Here is a 17,241-nt window from a genome sequence, read left to right on the forward strand (position 1 = left end):
TGGAATATTACATTAGATGGAAATAGATAATTCTTCAATTCTTTAAAAAGAGCTTGAATATAAACAAATACAAAGAACCGTCACTAAAGTCCCTAATGATCTCCATGACACTAACTTCAAAAGACATTTTTGGTCCTTATCATCTTTGCTCTTTCTTAAACTTTTGCATGATGACTCCTTTCTTGAAGTATTTTCTTGCTCTTGACTCTGTGATATTATCATCTCCTGGTGTTTTTGACCCTCCTTGCTGGCAGCTACATTCACCTTCCTCTCCCAAGTCATTAAACATCAGGGTTTTTCAAAGCTTTGTCCAGGTTCTCTCCTTTTCTTAGATCACTCTTTCTCCCTAGGTTATCTCATATGGAGCTTCTCAAACTTTTTCACACTGTGGTACACAGAGAAAATGACAATATGTGTATGACATCTTAGAACTGGAGGTCTCTGGGCCTGGTGTTGTGGCTCATGCCTGTAATCCTGACACTTTGGGAGGCCAAGGCAGGCAAATTGTTTGAGCCCAGGAGTTTGACACCAGCCTGGGCAACTTAGTGAAACTTCATCTCTATAAAAAAAATACAAAAAAATTAGAAGAGTGTGGTGGCTACTCAGGAGACGGAGGTGGGAGGATTATTTGGGTCCAAGAGGTCAACACTGCAGTGAGCTGTGATTATACCACTGCACTCCAGCCTGAGCAACAGAGTGAGAATCTGTCTCAAAAAAAAAATAAAATAAAATAACTAGAGGCCTCTGGCCTGAAGGCTTTAATTACTACCTTAGCACATGTATGTTCCATCACAGCACATCCTATGGCATACCAGTAGCGCCCTGGGAAGTTCTGAATCAACATCCATGTATTTAGCTATCACCAATATGCAACTAATACACAATTTTATATATTAAGCCCATGCCCCGTTTCTTAGTCCTAAGAAACGAGGACTAAGAAGAGATGTGACAACTGGATCTACACTACAGGTCCCATTTGGCCACATGTAGCAGCCAGGACCTGTAGTGTAGATCCAGTTGTCACACTTCATCTTGGATATTTGAAAGCATCTGAAATACATCATGTCTAAAACTAAGTTCACTATCTGTGTTCCCCAAAACTCGGTCCTCTTTTGGTGTTCTCCGTCTTCTAGTGTTCCGGTAATCACACCATGAAGTTGTATAGCCAGAATTCTAGGAGATATCCTTGCCACTTCTCCCTCACTTCCATGTGCAATGCATCATCAAGCCCTGTTCAATCTACCTCCTTAACATCATCCCTCATTTCTCCATCTCTACCACCACCTGAGTCCAAGCTACTGAAATAGTTCAGTTAAATGGCCCGAATTATCACAATAACAAAGGAAGTCATCTATCCTTGTCTAATCTAGCCAATCCTCTAATTCATTCTCTAATCTATAGAGTGATTTAAACACTAATAATAAAGATTTAATCCAGTCATCCCTTTGCTTATGGCAATATTCCTTAACATGACCAACAATATCCTGGATGGGCTGATTCATATTCATTATTCTGGTCATCTGTTGTTGCAGAACAAGTTGCCCATATGTGGTTGTAGTAAGAATTTGGCTAAGGCTGGAGTCATGTGAAGGCTCAATTGAGCTTGGCATCCAATATGGCATCTCCCTTCACATGTCTGAGGGCTGGTCAGGCATTTTTCTCTACGAGACTAGTTTCAGGTTCCATAAAGCATGGCAGTCTTGGGGTATTCTACTTCTTACATGACAAGTTACTTTCCCCAGAGTGTACTTTACAAAAGCCCAAGACAAAAGCTGTAAAACCCTCCAAAGTCATTCAGCATATCTTCTACCTTATTCTAGAGGTCAAAATCAAGTCATAGCATCAGCCCAGATTCAAGGAGAGGAAACTGAATATCAGAAGACATAGTTCTTTGAAGGGGAGAGAGAGTCTTGGGAGAATATCCACCATACCCGCCTCTCCAATCCCATTTTGCAGCGCATTTCCTATTGCTGTTTCCATTTTAGCCACGTTGTCCTTCCTTAAGTGCCTTGTATTTGTCATACTCCACCCTGCTGATGGCTTTGCCAATACTGCTTTCTTTGCCTAAAAAGGTCTTCCAGTCCACCTTTTGCCAAGTTAAATCTTGCTCAACTTTCAGATCTCATTCAAGCATCAAGAAAGGCTTCCCCGACTCCCTCAATAAAATTAAATCTTAATTTGTACTCTCAAGGTATAGCATATATTTCCAGCACTGTCTTCATCTCCATTGCATGTTGCATTTGTTTGTATGATTACATAATTTATTTCTCAATACCCTCACTACACTGGAAGAGGAGCCATGTCTATTTTTGCTCTCCTACCACAGATTTGTCTGGCACTCAAATATTTATTTGCTGAATAATTTTAAAAAAACTAAGTAAATCAAACTGTCTGCCTCTGTATAACAAATTATTATTTTCCCTTTATGAATTATAGTGAAGTATATAATCCCATTCCCATATTCAATACATAATGAGACAACCCCAGATATAAACAATATTCACAGAAAAAATCTTATAAATTCAAAGCTCATATTCTTTTGTTATATCCTAACTACGAAATTAGCAGATGTATAAAGGAATCAATTAATACATCAAAACTGTGTAAGTTTTGTGGTATTTCTTCCAATCTCCTTTCAAATGAGCCTAAAACTCTCTTTAATTTTAATTTCTACACCTAAATGAAAACTGGCAAGTATATTAAATGAAGCACTGTAAGCAGGAGAGAAGCGATTTCCTATGCACAAATCCAATACTGACAGTAGAGAACACTAGACACACTCCACTTAGAAACCCACATGGATTGTTACACAGACCACACATGATTTTTCTTGTGCTAAAACCAAACACACAATACTAACTGCTCCCTGTTACATTATTAATAATCTGTTTAGAAATAAACACTCCACCAACTTTCAACCTGAAATGGACTATTTCATCTTGGAGGTGGGAACTAACATCTCTGTACTTTAGAAGGTAACAGAAAGAGAAAAGGTTTGGATTGGAGAAAATATTCACTAGTTACAGCTTTTAACTTCCTTTTTCTCTTTTAAATAAAAGTCTGAATAACTATAAATGGGATCATGAACTAAAATTCATTATCAGAAAGTGCATTCTATTTTTGATCGAATTCCACCTGTCAACCCTAATGGTTTTCAACTACCAAAAACATCTGATCCAGTGATAGAACTTTTTTTACAATCTGAAATAATTCAGCCGTGTGTTTATTTATTCTTTCTCCCTAATACAATATAGGCTTCATGAGGGTATGGGATTGATTACCTTTGTTTCCCTAGAGCAGTGTATGGCCCATTGTGCTTCCCAATAAATTAATAAATGAATGAATAGTGGTGGTCTTCCAGAATCAGATCTTGTGTGTTACTCATAATATTTATTACAATGTTTGTTATTTATGAAGAAAAATATTTTGTCAAAAATGCAAATAAAATGCTTTTACCTCTCATTTATGCTTCTTCCTTAGTAGGTGCTATGTCATATGAAATTAAGAGTTTCTCTAATCATCTAACTTGTCTCATTCACCAGTTAAGAAAAAATGTATTCTACCATAGGGCAGAAGAAGCTTTTTGCTAAATCATTGCGTCTCTCTGGTTGTTAAAAGTTTTCTAGAATGACACTACTTTTTCTCAGCGGCTCAACTGGAACTTATACTTGTGTAGTTTGAGGAATCTTATTAGGTTAAACAAATATATGGCAAATAATAAAGATGTCTACAAGCAGGTCCCTGAGTGTAACCATTTTTTAAAAAATAATTTATCCACTAATTGAAGTTATAGGAAAATTACTTAAATTGAAACTTTGTCTCCTAATAAACTGTCAAACATTTGCCATAAAAGGCTGACTTGATGAAGTTGAAACATTCATTAGTGAGTGTTTAAGTGTATTCTACATAATACAATTTATATAACAGTAAAATATTCATATCAAAATGGCCCATTAGAGGAAATTCTCTTACCTGGTGTCCTCTGATACAAGTTTAATGCTGACCAACAAACATGACCTGTAGGTTTTCTGTGGGCAAGTCTCTGTACCTTATTTCTCAAGCCATAGCTCACAATGAATTATTTACAGCTAAACATCTTTTCCTTTGTTTTCCTTCGTTATAAGTATGGACTAAGATCTAGATAGTTGATTTTGAAGTTATAAAATGTTAAATAGAAATTTTAAATACTAAGCAAGTTCAACCTGCTCTACATCCAGCTCTAATTCCAGAATTCAACTTAAAAGTTGTGTTACAAGAAACATTACCTACTTACACTTTCAAAATCATTAACTTTTGCTTCCTTGGGTTATTAAACTTCGCTCATATTCAGCCAAAAAAAGAGGGAGATGCACTTAAGGCACATTTGCAAGTGCCATTTTGACCAATCTTTTCACTAACCTAAGTGGTTTGTTTTTAAGTCTTGCCTTCCATTTTCTTGTTAACACCTGACTCCACCTTATTTCTTTACTATAGTAATCAACTAAAAGGCTTAGAACAACGTTTGATTTTTAAATAAATCGGATAGTATGGTAAATAGATTCCATATTTCTCCAGATCCCATTGCCATTTAGTCTTTTTTTTTTTTTATTCTTCTTGAGGGAAAAAATAGAAATACATGTAATATTAATTTGGGTTACTTTTTACAAGTTAATTTCAATCTCACCAGATATGTATTAAAAATATCCTATCTTCCCATCTGTCAGAAGTAAAGTCCTTCCTTCTCATTCACAATTAAATCTAACACATCCTCCTTAAAAGTAGGAGTAAAAAGGAAGGGCAGGAATTTCAGACATATTAGGAATACTGATTAACTGTATTCGTTTTGGGTATGGCAATTCACTGAGTGAACAGAGCACTGTTGGGTGAATGGTAGCAGAAGCATATTGTTCAAGTTAAAGCCCTTTCAAGGACAGATGCCAAGGTGAGCAATACTCCTGGTTTCTCAGCAACGGAAAAGGATTTGTGAATGATTGTGAAAGATTTGCACCACCTCCTAGCTGCGCTTAGGGGCTGCTCTGAAAACAGCTAAGCACAGCTTGGGAGATTCATGTCACATCCTGTAGCCCCGTGTAAGAAGTGGTGAAATACAAACACACACACCACTACCACCACCACCACCACCACCACCACCACCACCAGAAAAGCCCTGCGGAGAAGCTATCAGGCAGGCGGGCTCGCCTGGGAAGGCACAGTCAGCATCCTTGCTCAGCCCAAGCGAGAGGCTCACCTCCACCTCCAAGCTAGAGCTCCCAAGTCTTTATCCTTCTGGGCGTTTCCTTGCAAAGTAGAGGGACCTATGCTGGCCTTACCTCTGGGGCTGCTTTCTTGCAAGTACGGTGGGGCGGTGGGAGTGACATTTCCGGAGTGGGATGCTGACAGCAGAGGCGAGCGTTCGTCCACCCCATCAGCAGCCATGACTGCGGCAGCGGAGGGGCCTGGGGAGGCCGAGCCGGGGTTGCAGCCTCGGCAGAGTGGTGGCTAGTGCTGCTGCCTCTGCTGCCGCCGCTGCTGCTGCTGTTACTGCTGCTACCGCCTCCGGGAGGGCCCAGGATGTGTCACAAGGCAGGAGGCAGGGGGAGGGGAGGGTGCAGGACCGAGAGGCGGGGGAAGGGAAGCGCGCTGGGAGGCATGGCTGAGGGGAGGGGAGGGAGAAAGAAAGAGCCCGCAGAGTGGGAGGAGCGGGAGTGGAGGAGCTGGAGCCCAGCCAGCCAGCCACAGAAAAGGGGAACAAATTAGGACCAACTGGGAAACGCGAGGCAAGGAAGATGCCATGTAACTGAAAGGGGGTCGAGAGTAAATGGGATGGAGGGGGACAAGTCCTTTTCTCTAGGAAAGACGGATAAAAAGCAACCTGAAAGGGGCTAGGAAAGAGGAAAGGCCTGTGACTTGATTACAAGAAAACTGGAGCAAAAGCAGATTATCAAGTTTATCTCCCCTAGGGAGGAGGAGGGACTGACTCTTTGCTGTCGAACTTTGCAGCAGTTACATAAAGAAAGCTTCTTCCTGGGGTTATCAATTTCTTCTATAGGGGTTTTGTGTAGGAAATCAGTTTTCAACATCTGTTATCTAAAAGAAAGTAGATCTTTGCGGAAGTGTCACCATTGCCTACTTTTCCTGAATGATTTTTTTTTAATAACAGGAATGTTGGCCTGACCGGTTTGGAACTCTGGTAACCGTACCTTTTTGGAACTATGCGGTGTGTTGCCTTTTACAAGTTTCATTTTACAAAATAGGTTGTCATCTTAGTTTTGGTTTTGTAGCTTATTGTCCCTGACACATATAAAATAAGTAGGTCTATGAATAACGTCAAACAACGAAAAACAAATTTCTTGAGATAAAAGTTTTAAAATAATTGTTTACTTGTAAAACAGAGTTAAAGCAAACAAAAAACCCTAAGCACTGACAAAGATTCTTTGCTTGGTCAAACAAGTAAGGTTTCTGAATCTTCTGCTGGGCCCATCTGCACTTCCTTATAAAATCCAGTTTTAGCAAAGAACCCTACTAACTTAATTTAGCAAAAAGCCCCATTCTCAATATTGATATTTGATCAGGTTCCTCATCCTCCAGCATCCCCCATGTGAGGCCTGAACTCCTGTCTTCAGCAAGAATCCTTTTTGCTTGGTTTAGTCAGAATCCCCCTTATCCTTGATGTTTCCTTGGTAATTTTCCATCTACTGCCCCCGTCCTACATGCTCCTTGGCTATAAATTCACATTTGTCCACGCTGTATTCAGAACTGAGCCTAATCTCTTCTTCAACATGGCAAGACCCTGCTGCCATGGTCCCTATACCTATCAGTATAGCCCTGAATACATTCTTCCTTACCATGCTTTGACAAGAATCACTGAATAACTTTTTTCTTTAAAAACACAGTTCTTGCCATGTTTTATATGTTTTTCTTTCCTTTTTTCTTTGGTGGTTTGTCATATTATCCTAGTTTACATGAATATGAAAACAAATTAAAGTTTTGAGGCTGGGTGTGGTGGCTCACGCCTGTAATCCCAGCACTTTGGGAGGCCAAGGCGGGCGGATCACCTGAGGTCAGGAGTTCGAGAGCAGCCTAACCAACATGGAGAAACCCTATCTCTACTAAAAACACAAAATTAGCCAGGCGTGATGGCGCATGCCTTTAATCTCAGCTACTTGGGAGGCTGAGGCATGAGAATCGCTTGAATCCGGGAGGCAGAGGTAGCGGTGAGCTGAGATCGTGCCGTTGCACTCCGGCCTGGGCAACAAGGGCAAAACTCCATCTCAAAAAAAAAAAAAAAAAAATTAAAGTTTTGAACATGTCCGAATAAAAATGCAATAGAAAAATAGTAATGATCTAGGATGATAATTTTCCTGCAATAATTTTTTGAGTCACTCAAAAGAAACATTTATTACTCATTTACTAAGTCTAAAAAATAACTAGGGCCGGGCGCAGTGGCTCAAGCTTGTAATCCCAGCACTTTGGGAGGCCGAGACGGGCGGATCACGAGGTCAGGAGATCGAGACCATCCTGACTAACCTGGTGAAACCCCGTCTCTACTAAAAACACACACAAAAAATTAGCCGGGCGTGGTGGCGGGCGCCTGTGGTCCCAGTTACACGGGAGGCTGAGGCAGGAGAATGGCGTGAACCGAGGAGGCGGAACTTGCAGTAAGCTGAGATCTGGCCACTGCACTCCAGCCTGGGCGACAGAGCGAGACTCCGTCTCAAAAAAAAAAGATAACTAGGACATGATCTCAGTCCTCAGGATGCCTGAGAGAGTCAAAAACAAGTGGAAAATGAGGCTAGCTGTAGATTTCAGTGAGCATGAGGAAAAGCAGAAGTTAGACATACGAAACTATGTTTCAAATTACATTAGGAAGGAACCTCACTTTGCTTTCTGAAGATACGTTCTTTCTTCCAGAAAAATCCACTTAGGCACTAGCTGGAAATCCTAAGGGGAAATCAAATAATGATGTTTTCACTCGCGCAGCATCTTTTGTGGGTCAGTAGCATCAGGACACAATACAATATAAGGATCCCCATATGCTATAAGGGCATTTCTAGGTCTCCTGGAACCTGGGAAGTACAGAATCAAGATGTAGCACTTCCTGCAAAAGTGCCTGTAATTTACAAAAATGAACAGCAGTGTTTTTAAAGCTGCAGCCTGGAGACTATTGAGTTAAAGAAAATTATAAGAAAAATCAACAAAATCTTATTACTATAGTATTCTATCATGTTACCTGTCACACTCCATTGTGACAACTCCAGCCCCAACCAACTTTCTAAGGTCAGAAACCTATCTATGTTATTTATAACTAGATCTCCGGTATCTAGCACAATGGTTGGCACATTAGTAAACACTTGATATTTGTCAAATAAACAATTGAGTGAATGAACAAATATGCACAGTCCCAGAATCTTACTAAAACAAAACGTTTGGCACAAAAAGATGAAGAACATTTCTTGGCTTTTTGATGAAGATGACAGTTTTACCATCTGACTGATCAATTTTTTTTTAATTCCATCATACCTCTACAACTGTCTTCTCTTTTGCCTATGTAGTGATCGGTATAAACGTTTTGTTTTGTTTTGTTTTGTTTCTTTACTTCATTATATGGTTTCTCTACTTCAGAACTCATTTGAGGCTCATGGCAGTTACTCTTCTTACACTACAAAAGGTAGTAGATATACTGAGATTATATTTGCAGCAATCTCAACTTCCACAAAAAGCAAAAGGCTTTTATGAAATGAGTACCACTTCATTCTAGTTTAAATATGATACTATGGTTTATGGTTTCTCAATAGTTGTTAAATAATACTCATCAATCCAAGGTATTTTTATGATTATGATTATGACATTTTGCCATCTCTATTCATGAGATGAGCTAATGTGTCTATTGGAATAAAAATACTATATAAACAGATAATATGTGAGATATAATATACTTAAGCTGCTGTTTCAGTTATCTACTACTAACAAACCGTACCAACACTCAGTGGCTTAAAACAACATAAGTTGTTATTTTCTATGATTCTCTAGTTGATTGGGTGGCAATTCTGTCAGACTTGCCTTAACTTTCAGGCAGCAGCATTCAGCTGGCAGGTTTGCGGGGGGCTAGGCTCAGCTGGGACATTTGGGCTCACTGGGCAATTCTCTTCATTTAGTCTTTATTCCAGACTTCATATACCTTGGAGTCTCAGAACACTATTCTAAGAGGATGATGGTGGAAGGTAAGGGACCCCTAAGATCTAGGCTCTGGTTCTCAAACATTGCTTCTTATCACATTCTCCCACCATCAATAGCTTTCTCAACCTGCCTCCTGCTTGGAAAAAAACGAGCACCCAGAGGCCCCTTCATGATCAAAGGAAGTCACAAGGCTGGTGGAGGAAGAGATTCCATCACTTCAAGTGAAGAGTAGCAACGTCACATTGCAAAGGGGTGTGGAACACAGCAAGATGATCCATTGGATGCTATTGTATAACAATCTACCACAGTCTGCCCACTGGTCACTTTGGTTCACGTCCCCCTCACAGGCAAACTACACTTATCCACTCCCAACACCCCAAAGTCTAATTTAATCACTGAAGTCAACTTTATGTATCTTTCACCTAAATCTAATCCAGGTGCAGTCAAAATGCCTGGGAGATGATTCCACAAGTCCAGCTCCTTGGGTACAGCATCTGTTGATCCAGAGACCTGTGAACTAAAAGGACAAAGCATGTGCCCTTCTTCTCTCCCAGCCATCTCAACCTCCAACATTTAAAAGTGGAATAAGAACAGGGTAACAACTGACAGAGGAAGGGAGAGGGGGCATTCTGAATAGAAGGTAGATAGAATACATGGGACCACAGAATTCTGAAATCCACTTGGGCACATGTCACCAGCTCTTTTGACCCTAGAGACATGGAATGCTTCCTTATTAGGGCAAAGTCTGCTTCTGTTGCTATTCCTTTTCTTCATCTGTTCCTATCCTTGGCTCTTGGCCCTTCCCACTGAGTCTGGTCTTTTTCATAAGAAATGGCTTCTGTTTGCAGCTGCATAGCTTTCTCAGCCTGCCTCCCCACAAAGAAAGTTGAGAACCCAGAGGCCTCTTTTCATTTTGAACTGCCTCTGTCCCTTTTAATCCAAATTGGCACAACTTCTTTAGAAATTTGTGGGCTTTTCCAATGAATCTGAATGGGGTTTACATCATGCCCGCAAAGCCACAAACATAATATTTTTTTTGAGACAGGTATTTCTCTCTATGTTTGGGTCACACTTGAGGCCCTTCAGATTCTTAGAAGCTCCATTTTCTATTTAAGGAAGTCTCCAAGTCACTGCTTGAGTCTTTCAGAGGTCTTCAGGGAGGGTTTTACAGCCATATCCCTGATTTGAACTTTATTCTGAGGCCATTTCTTACATCGAGAATCTTTTGCTGGGTGAAAGACTGTTTTGAGCCCCTATATTTCCTCTAAATTCAATTGCAAACAGAAAGTTCCTACTTTAGTTCATCTCTGTGGTTGGCAAAATAATGCCTCCCCAAAGATGTCCATGCTCTAATCCCCAGAACTAGTGATTATTTTACCTTACCTAGCAAAACGGATGTTGCAGATATGATTACAGGGTGCAGACCTTCAGATGGGAAGATTATCCTGGATGATCCATGTGAGCCAAACCTAATTATGAGTCTTTAAAAGCTGAGAACCTTTCTCAGCTGTAGTTAGAGATATTCACAGGAGAGATTTAAAGTGAGAAAAGGACTCAGCCTACCATTGCTGGCTTTGAGGATGGAGGAAGGGATCAAGGAGTATGGGTGTCCTCAAGAAAGTGGGAAAGACTTTCAGCTAACAGCAGCAAGGACATATGAATGTTAGTCCTAGACCACAAGGAACTGGATTCTGCAAACAACCCAAAAGAGCAAAGAAATAGATCTTCCCCTAGAACCTCTAGAAAGGGACATAACCCTGCTGACACCTTGATTTTAGCCCTGTAAGAGCCATGATAAACTTCTGACTTACAGAACTATAAAATATTAAATTTGTGTTAAGCTGCAAAATTTGTGGTAATTTTTATGGCATCAGCAGAAAATGAAAACTTTCTCTTAAAATACCTTATTTAACATAGCTAAAAGAAGTTAGTTGTCACTTTTAATTTTCTATATGGAAATTACTTTAGTGAAATGAACAAGTTCATTAGGAACATTTTCTATTTTCTAAGTTACCACAGGCAACAGTTAATTGGTTCACCTTTGTTTTTCTAGTCTCCAATAGCAATTTCCTCCCTGCTCTTCTAGTTTCACTGTCTCCTCTCCATCTTTTTCAGTACTGTTCTGTGCCTGGCCCTAAAGACAATGTCATATACTTGGGGTTTTGTTACAGCAATATCAGTTTGCTACATTTATCTATTGATTTGTACTTTCAGTGCCAACTTCTATTGGATTTATCTGTTGCTTTGTACTTTTATACCATGTTCTGTTTTATTTATCTATTGCTTTGTAAGAATCCACCATCCTAAAACTTAGTAGACTAATTGTCAATGTACTGTATTTTTTAAAAATAATCATTAGGGTTAATCAGGTAGTTTTCTGCCAAGTCTTACCTGCACCCACTTAGGCCAATGCATTCAGCTGGTGGATCAGCTGGGGACTGAGCTCAGCCAAGAAATCTGGTTGGCCAAACCTCTCTTTCCAAATGCAGTTTCATTGTGAGAGTCTTTATTGCATGACAGTCTCGGGGTAGGGTCCTTGGAGGCCAAAGGCAGTTGCTGCAAGGCCTCATGAGTCCAAGGTTTTGGAACGCACATGACTGCATCTGCCACATTCTATTGGTCAGAGAAAGTGACATGAACAGCGTATATTGAAGCAGGCAGGGGGATAAATTGTCTCTTGATGGAAGGTGTGGCTATGTCACATGCAAAGGGGCACGGATGCAGAAAGGTGTGATTCACTGGGGGCCTCATATAGTGATCTATTCTAGCTACAAACATGTTGTTTAAGAGAAACAAGGAGAATGACAGAGGAGAGGTCTGTATGGAACACCACGCTTTTGCAAGGAAGTTTAATATGAAATTCTAAAGTCAATATGAGAAGTATATTTTCCAGCAGACAGAGTAATAATCCTGAGAGAATAAGGCCATATTCAGGAATTTAAAAAGGCACAACATTTTGCAGAAATAATAGAGGAAGGTTGAAGGCTTAACTGCAGTCACAGAAGAGTCCAGGAAGACAAAGGGCTAGAGCCAGTCAACAACCCAAAGTAGCAGTAGAGAAGCCTAGTGAAGGTTAAGGTATAGGTGTGGAATAGAACTAGAAGAGATCCTGTTTCCCTGTATTATTTCCAGACACTTCAGGGAAAAGGCAAGACCACATGGTTTCCTCCCAGCCGAGCAGTTCTTCAGAAAGAGGCATCATGGGAGTTCTGTTAGTGCTGGTGTTGCAAAAAAACTTAAGAGGTCAAACCTATGGACTTTGTGGTCCCGAGTTCCAGCCTTTTGTGTTCTTGCCAATCCTTTAAATATCCACTCAAATGCCAGAGTTGAAATTATGTTTTCCCCTACTATATTTGCATGACTTTTTTTTTACCATGATAATAGCATTTTAAAATATTTTTATTCTATTTGACACATATACATGAGCAGAGACTACCTGTTTCTTTACAGCATCTAGCGTAGCACCACATACGTATGTGGCACTCAGTAAAGGTTGTTTTTTTTTTTTCCAAGTAATTAGTCCTAGGTTGCCTCTTACTGTCTCAGTTTCATCAGCAAAATTGAAGTAGCTGTCCTGCATCTCACAGGATGCTAATAAGAGTAAAGTAAGATAAAAGCTCTATAAACAATTCCAAAAAGAAAATAATGGAATGCAAAAGAGTGAAATGCAAAGCTCAATAGAGGACACGTAACTTGAAGTTGTATGAAACTTTCCTTGTTATACAAAACATAGCTAGGATCCAAAAATGAGGATGGAACCCCATATACTAAATCAGCAGAACTCGCCCCTCAATAACCACAATTACCTCAATCCATATAAACAGGAGAATAGGAAGGAGGAAAATGGGAATTATTAGAGTCATGACTTTTGGCTTGGGAGGCACTGCTATGGCTTGCTCCTGCCCCTCCCCAAAAAGCCAAGATCTTTAAAGTCTGAGACAGACTCTAAGGGAGTCTCTGGCAAAGTTTGGGGATGTCTGAAAAAAGGAAAATCAGCACCTAATTTTCTAGTTATACATTAGATTAGGACATAGGCTACTCAATCTTCTCAAAGTCTATGTGAACAGGAAAAAAAAAAAACTTGAGAAGGATGGCAGGGCACACAGAGAGCCCTGTGGTGCAGCTCAGCTATTACTTCTGCTTTGATGGGAGCATATATGTTTCTGGTAGGCAAAGTGAGCACCACAAAAAAATAGCCACACTTATGCCATCATGCTGACACCAACACAAAAAGCTAACTCCTGGGTGAAATAACCAGCGACAAGAGCCCATGGAGTTTACCAGTAAATGCAAGGGCCTTGGAGGGTTAGATGAGGTGAAGCAGGACACTATGGATTGGGAAGGCTTTGAAATAACTCACATGTGTGTCTCCTGTATAAATCCAGTATTTGAGTACCTGCCATCGAGAGGGCATTGTCAATGGACAGTCATTATTGGCCCAGCAATTGGTGTCAAAGAAGACTTCACTAGTGGCCCAAGGAATCTCTCTGATTCCTCCTATGTCCGCTCACTGGAGAAGCTAGAATATCCAAGAGGGAAGAAGAAGCTGAGAACCAGAGGCAAAATATGTTGTCCCCAATGTAGGTAATGGGAAATAAATAAAAAGAAGACCATATCCTCCTTCCCTATGTTAGGTCCCTCAAGCCACAATGCTAGAAGTTAGCTGCAAAGAGAACATCTTTAATTTACATAGGAAATTTGATTTTTAGACCGTGCTTGTTTTGTTTTGCTTTGGTTTTTGGCAGGGTCTCACTCTGTTGCCCAGGTTGCAGGGCAGTGGCATGATCTCAGCTGACTGCAACCTCCCCCACCCCACCCCTGGGTCCAAGTGATCCACCCACCTCAGGCTCCTGAAAAGCTGGGACTACAGGCTGTGTGACACCATACCTGGCTAACTATTTTTGTATTTTTAGTAGAGATGGGGGTCTCACCATGTTGCCCAGGCTGGTCTGGAACTTCTAAGCAATCCACCCGCCTTAGACTCCCAAAGTGCTGGGATTACAGGTATGAGCCACTTCACCTGGCTAACAAAGCGGGTTTTTAATCACTGAAATGGACTGGGAAATTATAGAATTTTCCCAAGATGTGATAATGTGATAAGACATCTGCTATAGGAGGCAAGGAGAATTTAAAATGGCCTTGTTAGTGGCAGTATTTGGAGAAAACTATAAACATTTCTAATTTATACTTCTACAACTTCAGCTTGATAACCTACAGAGAGAGAGAGAAAGAGAGAGAGAGAGAGATGACTATTACCTCAAATTCATGTTCCCCTTGATTTAAACATTTTTAACTAACATAAGTATTTGGTACTAAATGCTGGGGTTACAAGACGGGACAATACTGAGACAAACCATTCCTTCCTATGATGGAGATAAACACAATTGTAAGAAGAAGTTGGGAAGATTACCAACATATATTGAAAATGTGACCACTTATCACCATGGTAACAAATTATTTTGGTCAAAAATACTTTTCGATGTTTCCAGACCCTACACAGCTAGCTTGATGTGTAATTAAGCATTATCATTGCTGCCTTGAAGGATCACTATCAGGTACATTTCACTGTCTCAAACAAGTTTCTCTGAAAAGTGTGTATGTGTATGTGTGTGTGTCTTAGGGCTAAAACAGTTTTTTGTTTTGTTTTGTTTGAGACGGAGTTTCGCTCTGTCACCCAGGCTGGAGTGCAATGGTGCAATCTCGGCTCACTGCAAACTCTGCCTCCCAGGTTCAAGGGATTCTCCTGCCTCACCTCCTGAGTAGCTGGGACTACAGATGCATGCCACCACGCCCGGCTAATTTTTTGTATTTTTAGTAGAGAAGGGGTTTCACCGTGTTAGCCAGAATGGTCTCCATCTCCTGACTTTGTGATCTGCCCGCCTCAGCCTCCCACAGTGCTGGGATTACAGGCGTGAGTCACCGTGCCCGGCAAAACAGTTTTTAAAAAGTACATTCTTTTTCTTCATTGAAACACTTATTTAACCTTTGAACAGTGCATTTTTCCTACTAACAAAACTTGGTTTTGATGTATTATTCTGATCATTTAATCGCTTTACTAGTGTTTCAAAATTAATGATCTCAACTAGAATAGTATTCCAATTATTCTCAGGATCTTTGGATAAATCTTAAAAAGAAAGCCTAGGAAAAAGCAGTGTTAGTTGAGGTGATGCAAAATAGGTTTAGTGACTCTCTGCTTTTTTAATAAACAGGGTGAATATACCTGAGACTGAATTGTGTGCCCCTCCCCTTGCCATTCACATGTTAAAGCCTAATCTCCAATGTGACTATATTTGGAGAAGGACATTTAGGAGGTAATTAAGGTTAATGAGGTTATAAGAATGGGGCCCTAATCTGGTAGAATGAATGTTCTTATAAGAAGAGACACTAAAAGCTTGTTCACTCACTCGCTGTCTGCACAAGCATACATCATGGAAAGGCCACCAGCAAGTCGGGAAGAAAACTCTCACCAGAAATCAAACCCTGCTGGACATAGACCTTGGGCTTGGAGCCTCCAGAACTGTGAGAATATTGATGTCTGTTCTTTAAACTATGCAGTCTGTGGTATTATTTTATAGCAGCCCTAGCTGACCAATGACCAATATAATCTGTAAAGAATAAGATTACTTTAAAAAAAATCCATTTAGCCCTTGGACACACACATGTGCGTGCACACACACACAGACACACACACACACACACACACACACACACACAAACAAGCCCTTCACAGAGAAATCTGTTTGAGACCATAGAATCAGTTGATACATATAAAAGGAACTTTAGGATGAGAAACTTCCCTTTCCGATGGTTTCAGAAACCAACTGGGTAAGAAACTATTATCTAAAGGAAATTGGTATTTCCAGCACTTCCTCCAGTGGGATACAGAATCACATTCTCATTTATTTTATGCTTTTGATTCCATCTTGTCTAACTGTATGGCCTTTAAGTCAACCATCCCAGTTTATGTAACCAGTCTCCTATTTTTCAATGTTTCAGAATTTTTATAATACTTTACTATTCATTCATTTGGCAAATGTTTACTGAGCACCTTCTAGGTGCCTGGCACTATTTTAAGGGATACAAAATTCCTGACATCACAACACAGATAAGCAAAATTCAATTTAACAAGGATGTATATCAGATGGAGATAAATATTATGGAAGGAACTAGGAAAGGTGGGTGGAGGGAGCACATTGCTTTTTACATGGAGGGCATAGGATCAGCTACACTGACACTGAAGCAGAAATGTGGATGGTGAACAGCAAAGCCCTGAAGAGGAAACATGCTTGGTTCATGTAGGAACAGCAATGAAGTCTGTGTAGCCCAATGAAAGGGTGCAAGGAGAGAAGGGGTAGAAAGTAGAGATGAGACCAGAGAAGTTTGGCATGGACTGCAATGGGGTAGATCACATGGGGCCAGTTGGATTTTTCCTCTGAGATGAGAAAACTATAGAGCTCTTAAAGGCTTTTGAAGAGTGACCTTATTTGACATAAGTTTTTAAAGGATTATGATGACTACTATGTGAAAATTGGATTGTAGGTAACAAAGGAGTGGAGGTCGAAAGAGGGATCAGATTCTGGATATATTGTGAAGCTAGATCTAACATGATTTGCTCATCGATGTGATGTAGAATATGAAAGACAGAAATCTTTGAATCTTTGAATACTTTTCTGATTATTTATTCCTGATAATTTTTTTTGAATTGGAAGCCTAGATCAAAGACTACACACATTTAAAAGTCTTTCAGATATATATTGTCAACTTGTCCTCTGAAACCTGAAGAAACATTTTTATCCACTTTTTTTGAGACAGTGTCTGAGACTGTCTAGAATATTTCTCAGCAGCACAGGAAAATAACATGGTATTATCATGTTTAATATTGACAGTTTAATAGGGAAATATGTTTTTTTGTATCTTAGTTTTACTCTTAATGATTCTGAATAATATTTTTATTGCTCAATGGTATTGGCCATTTTTTTTTCCACTAGGGAGTTTGTCTTTTTATCATTTAATCTTTTTAATTACAATTCTTATTTAAAATTTTACTTATTTATAAAATCCATTCTCTTTTCCTCCTGGAAACCC

General features: G+C 39.9%; 1 protein-coding gene across 1 annotated transcript in view; it reads right to left on the minus strand.

The window, feature by feature from the left end:
- The window catches only part of PIP4P2 (phosphatidylinositol-4,5-bisphosphate 4-phosphatase 2), a 49,548-nt gene extending 44,023 nt beyond the window's left edge, over nt 1-5,525 (minus strand). Inside the window, exon 1 of the mRNA XM_005563675.5 lies at nt 5,310-5,525. Within this exon, the coding sequence (XP_005563732.1) occupies nt 5,310-5,415 (106 nt within the window). The 5' untranslated portion in view covers nt 5,416-5,525. The remainder of the gene's footprint in view (nt 1-5,309) is intronic.
- Between the last annotated feature and the right edge of the window lie 11,716 nt (nt 5,526-17,241).

The sequence above is a fragment of the Macaca fascicularis genome, chromosome 8, assembly GCF_037993035.2.
Source record: "Macaca fascicularis isolate 582-1 chromosome 8, T2T-MFA8v1.1".
Lineage (NCBI taxonomy): Eukaryota > Metazoa > Chordata > Mammalia > Primates > Cercopithecidae > Macaca > Macaca fascicularis.